The sequence below is a fragment of the Fringilla coelebs genome (genome assembly GCF_963513975.1).
Source record: "Fringilla coelebs genome assembly, chromosome: 14".
In the NCBI taxonomy this organism is placed as follows: Eukaryota; Metazoa; Chordata; class Aves; order Passeriformes; family Fringillidae; genus Fringilla; species Fringilla coelebs.
Window position 1 is genome coordinate 13,832,996 of NC_140040.1, and position 5,921 is coordinate 13,838,916.

At 44.4% G+C, this 5,921-nt stretch overlaps 1 protein-coding gene across 2 annotated transcripts; it reads right to left on the reverse strand.

Annotated features, from left to right (window-relative positions):
* Window positions 1-879: 879 nt before the first annotated feature.
* Window positions 880-5,921, reverse strand: LOC311159416 (histamine H3 receptor-like). Of its 2 annotated transcripts, XM_084215499.1 has the most exons (4): window positions 5,673-5,921; window positions 5,439-5,605; window positions 3,137-3,306; window positions 880-3,046 (listed from the first exon to the last, which is right to left on the reverse strand). In XM_084215499.1, the coding sequence occupies exons 1-4, from the start codon at window positions 5,896-5,898 to the stop codon at window positions 2,419-2,421; spliced, it is 1,191 nt and encodes a 396-aa protein (XP_084071625.1). In that variant the 5' UTR covers window positions 5,899-5,921; the 3' UTR covers window positions 880-2,418. The 2 variants fall into 2 exon arrangements, with proteins under 2 accessions (XP_084071625.1, XP_084071624.1); XM_084215498.1 differs by having other exon boundaries at window positions 880-3,306.

The window sequence follows — 5,921 nt, forward strand, 5'->3', positions numbered from 1 at the left end:
TGTTGTTTCATGTCTCTTCAGAGCCCACTGTTGAACCCAAAGCTAATGTTGAGCCTTCTGATGAAAGTGAAAGAACTTTTGTTTTGTAGGGACAGAAGAATCAAGGCATAGTTGCCCTGGCTGAGCTGGGCAGCTGCTGGCATTGCTAATGTGGGAGTTTGTGATACAAAGCCAGTGTTTCTCCACGTGGTGCTGAGATGATGTGTGCTCACATTTCAGAATGTTTTTATGACATACTTGGAGTGAGGAAGAATCCTACTGGATTCTGTGCCAGAGAGTGACAATTGAATGACAGTGCTGTAGGGAACTGAGCAGTAGAGCACAGCCAGTGGCAGCTGCTGCTCAGCTGGTCCTGTCCATGGGTTCATGCTGGTTGCTGGAAGTTCTGACCTGTCTGGTTTGCCTTGGCTGAACGTGGTGTTCTAAAGATAACTGATTGAATTGCATTACTCCTTGAGTGACCACTGTTTTCTGAAAATGTGTCCTGGCTTGATTGGATATTAAATGAGATTTTGGTGGGATTGTTTGGTAATTTAGTGCTACCTGTTTTCTGAGAAAGGCAAATACAATCCTAGGAAACAACTGCGGAGTAGACAACAATTAGATCATTAATATACTGATGAATAAGTCTGGCTTGGAAGCGAGGAGGAATGAATGGGGAGATAATTTAAAGGCTTTACTTCCCCAGGTTTATAACTGATGCTGATTCAAAACTCTTCATGTTGCTCTGTATCTGTTGAAACTGTTCCTCAAAGGAGAACTATTAATCTGTTTTGTTATAGCACATCCATAGCAAAATGTGGTGATTATGTTCATGTGGATATGTTCATAGTGTAGGGATATGCCCTCCTAGTTTACAGTATTTGCTAACCATGTCTGTTTAGTCCTCAGTGTCAGTCCTTGTAACTTAGGAAGTGTCTTTGAAATACCAGTTCTGCAGTTTCAACTGCAGTCACCCAAATGTAGACTGGTGCTTTTTCACCCTCTCCCACTTGTTAGGGCTACACAGTTAGGACTCTTCCACAGCTCTTAATTACTTTTATTGACAGTTTACAAAGAAAATAACTTTACTGCCTGTAAACTTTAAGATCAATTGTATTACCATGCATTTTGACTCTGGCAATGGACAATTAGAGCTGTTAAGTAACTATCACTTGTCAGCAAAGGAAAGCATCTGTTATGTAGTAAATGCTGGTGATGGTGGAACAAAGTTGTATCATTAGTGATGCTCAATGTCACACCTTGTGGGACAAATCTGCAAACTCAGAATCAGTTGTGTGAGCTGCTCCTGTGGCACAGGCACAATGGCAGAGACTCTTGGGCTGTAGCAAGGCTGTAAATTGTAACAGACTTTGAGTCGTGCCACTCATGATGCATAACCTGGGAAATATCTCACCACTTGAAGTGATACTTTCTTGACCACTAGTGACTTGATGGATGGAAAGATTCAGTGGGGGGGTAGGGGAATTTTTTTTTTTTTTAATCTAGCCAGCAGTAGTAAAGGTCTGATGGTAAATGTTTTAAAAATTACTGGAAGGGAAGCTTACCTAAAGCTCTGTCATGGATCTCATAGACTACTTAGGCTTACTCTGTCCTTACAGCAAAGCACAGAGTAACACCCTCAGCCCTGTAAGAAGTGGAGTTTTGACCTCAGTAGATCCCTGCTCACGCAGGATCCTGGTGGGAGGGAAGGAAGTCACTGCTGAGGGAGGGAACTCCTAGTTAAATTCTTCCAGTGTGTAAGTTACCAATTCTTGTATCTCCTATTAAAAAGCTCAAAACCCTTTTATACTTCTGTTCCTGGACTTTGTTCTACTAAATATTCCTCTCTCTTCTATTTCCATCACCTTTTCCCTCACATCAATGCTCCCTTACCTGCTACAGTTGCTCAGCTTCTCTGGTAACGTTTGCTGTTGTGCTGCCTCCTCTCCCATGCTTTTCCTGTATTTTTTTCTTTGGTCATGCCTTGTCTGGCTTGCCACTAAGTGGAGGCAGGGAAAGTATCCTAGACTTAACCACTGAGTTTCTTGATTCTTGAAGTGGGTTTGGGGTAAGATATAACAGATCTAAGATTAATGCTTTATGAAATTCCAGCAATATTTACAGTTATTAAAAGTGACAGAGCCTGAACTCTAATTATTAGCCATGAAAATTATTTTTTCAGCACTTCAACACTAGTGCACCATTACCAGAAAATACACTGTTACTGTAATTTCCCAAAGAGCTTTGAAAAATGACCTTTCTTTTCATTGCTGTGATTTTCCTAGCTACATAGATGACTGTATTTCTACATATTCATAAACATCTACACTTGTGCCTACTTACCAGTATTCCATAAATATCTGCAGGTATTGCAATACTTGCTTTTTGGTGTTCCCACCAAATGCAATATGTATTCATTTTCAGCCTTCCTACTTTTCACATCAAAATGTCAGGATGAATTTTGGCTTTTCGTGGACACAGGAGTTTTATGAAGGCTTTCCTAAAGCTCATGTGACACAGTGGGTAGAGAACAGGGTTAATGGCTGAGTTCACCCACAGGAGCCAGAATGAGATCTCATAGAGGGAGTAGTGCACACAGTGCCCATGGCAGGCTGCCCTGATGATCATCAGGAGCGTGTATGGAGCCCAGCACAAGCCAAACACACAGACAATAACTGCTAAAGACTTTGCTACTCTTTTGTCCCTGGAAAGTCTGAATCTGTTTGCCATAATGTTAGCAACGTCCACTTTGCTGCTGGGGAGGCAAAGGCTTTCTCTTGCTTTGCAGAAGCCACTCCTGGGAGGCCTGGTCTTCACATCCACCTGGAGGGGTGGAAGGTCAAGACTGGCACTCAGGTTGGATGGCTGATTGCCAAGCTCGGCCGAGGCCTGAAGCCTTGGAGCCTTCCCTGGGGGAAGAAGGCTGCTTGTTCTCTTCTCCTGTTTGTCTCTGTTAGCTGGCTTTACAAAAAACACAGTGTGTTCCCTTTTTTCCCCCTGGAAATTCATTTCACAGTCCTCTTGACCGAGGGAGAGGTTTTCATTTCGGAGCAATGTGCGTTTCCTGATGTTAAGGTAAATACTTAAGTTAAAGTACATAACACTGATGAAAGGTGTAAAGAATTCAACAGTAGAGGCAATCATTAGGAAATACCAGTTGTAGAAGAATTCTGCATGACATTCTCCTTCAGGGAGGATGCTCTTTTGGGCAATGTGCTCCCAGCTGAGGATGGCTGGCCCATAGAGGAGAAAAGCAGCAATCCATACAGTCATAATCTTCAGTACTGCATTTCTGGTCATCCCTTGCTGAGCCCTGTAGCTGACCTGAGGGACAAAAGTCACACAAGTTACACATCTCCCATGTGGCTGCTTTAGAGCATGGCCCTCTCTGTCACTTGTGAGGGTTGGTGAGAGACTGGTTTTGGCATGAGGGTTTTTAGACCAAGCTTACTGGTGTCACAGAAAAGTTAGTTCTGAAATATGCCTTCCAAGAAGCCTTATCAAGGTGATTGGATAAGTTCTGAGAAGTGGATCAGATCTTAAAAGCTTGAAAACCAAGTCTCCTTCAAAGCAAATAACCACCGCTCTTCCCAGAACTGGCTGTCACCAGTTTCATATTTAATTGCATTAGCTGTGATACCTGTTTACAGAAGGGTTAAAAACATTTATTGGACCCTTTATTTGGAATTTTTAAATGATTTGGAATATGTAAAAGGGTTTGAACTCAGAGAATATCAGGCAAGTTCTTTTATTTCTGCTTTGTAGAGATACTGTCTCTTAAAGTGAAAATCACGCAAAAAATTTACAACACTTTCTCTTTGATATACTTAATTTCATTCTTTCATGAAGTACTTAAAGAATTCCTGTTTGTAGTTAAGGTGTATAGATGGAGTGTTGTGGTCTGCAAAGTGCTTTACAGAGGCATAACTCATTTCTGTTATTTAGAAAATAGAGAAGCTAAGGTGCAGAAATGATGTGTCACTAATACTGAGCCAGTAAGCCATATCAGCAATGGAATTAATCAGAATTAATCAGTCAAGATCATCTCTATTTCTGATTCCCTGGAATGTTTTTCCTGAGGACAAATATGCATGTAGTGGCTTGGAATTCACCCTTCGTATCTCCACGCAGCCTTTGGAATATGAAATTCTGAAATTCTGTACAGGGTTCATGTTTACTGCCCCATCTGTGAGCCTTGATCTCCACAGCCAGTGCTGTTCTGGTAGAGGAACCACAGAGCTGAGGAAACCTGAGTGTGTCTGAACTTGGTCTGATTTTGCAGTCCTTAACAGAGCTATGAATGATTTCAGGAGCAGTCTTGGAGGAAGTTACTATTTTCATTGAGATGGAGAATAATTTGGAACTTCAGATAGTCCTGCTTATATGTTCTCATACTGCCCTAACCCAACAGTCATTTTCTGTACTCTTGCTTGGGGAGGGATTTTTATATGAGGGATTTAATTTGAAGTATTTTGAAGTGGATGATTATTTTCATTTCTTATGACCAGTTTCCATTTCTGTTTCTGAAACTGTCTAGTTTATATATTTATACTATGTGCATAGTCATGAGAGATTGGTTTATGAAAGAAAAATTCATGGCTAATTCAGAACCTAGAAAATAAAGGAATTCTGAGTGTTGAGTGTTAAAGAATTAATCTGTTCATTTCTCCCACTTCAAAAAGAAGTTGTTAAAACTGCTGAATTGATTCTGCAGTCTCTCTTTGTACTTTTTGTGATTTAAATGAGCAACAAACTTAAATGAACCCTTTAAGAAACTGGGTGGAACTAACCAAGAAGTGTGTGTAGAAGTGTGAAACCTATTAGCAGGTAAAATGTGTTATTTTGACACCATCCAAAATACTCTAAGGCATTATGGTGGAGGTGTAAATTAGGTGCACAGTCTAATCTTCCTTTTTTAATAGGTGGTGTGCTGCAGACACGACTTGAGCGATTTCTGTGGCCATTACACAGAAATGGCATTTGCATCCTGTGCAGGATGTTAATTTATAATCTGCCACTTTTGACCCATCACAGCCGTACACATCCAGTTCCCCTGAGAGTTCCATACCCACTGCAAGCAGGTGGGCTCTCAACAGGGCACAGCCGTGTCCTGAGGGAGCAGCTCTGCTTCAGCTGGCTAAATACTTTAAAGCTTATTCAACATGCAGCTGGGGAGGAACTAAGTACACCTTGTTCCCCCTGCAGACACAGCCTGTGCCTGTTTCTAAAGCAGAGTACCTTTTCCACTGTAAAAGTGAGAAGGAAATGCATTTTCTGGCAAAGCTGCTCACTCCCAGAACTATTTCCAGGACTGAGAGAAGCTCGCCCCTGTCTCACGTGCTGCTCGAGAGAGGCTCAAGGGCGTTGGAAGCCAGGTGCCCTAAGCGAACCCCCGTGCCTGGAAGGGCAGCCCTGGAGCCCCTGCCGCGCCGCTGCACCCCCTGCCCAGCCCTTACCGCTCTGGTGACACAGATGAACCTGTCGAAGCTGATCAGGACGATGTTGAAGACGGAGGCGGTGCACACCAGGTAGTCCACCACCAGCCACAGCTTACACAAGCCCCTGCCGAGCCTCCACTCGCCCGTCAGCACGTAGGGGATGTAGAGGGGGATGCAGAAGCCGCCTGCGGACAGAGCTCGGCGGTGACACGGGCGGAGCCACCCCCCGCCCCGCGGCGCCCCGGCACTCACCCACCAGCAGGTCGGCGACGGCCAGGTTCAGGAAGAAGAAGTTTCCCTGAGTGCGGAGGCTCCGGTCCACCACGAAGGCCAGAATGACCAGGGCATTGCCCAGCACCGTGGCCAGCACCAGCAGCCCCATGAGCGCGGCCAGCAGCACGGCGGTGCCGGCGGGGAAGGGCCCGCCCGCCGCACAGGCGCTGCCGGACAGGTTGAGCCACGGCCCGTCCCGGTCCATGGTGCCGGCGGAGAGCCCGCGGC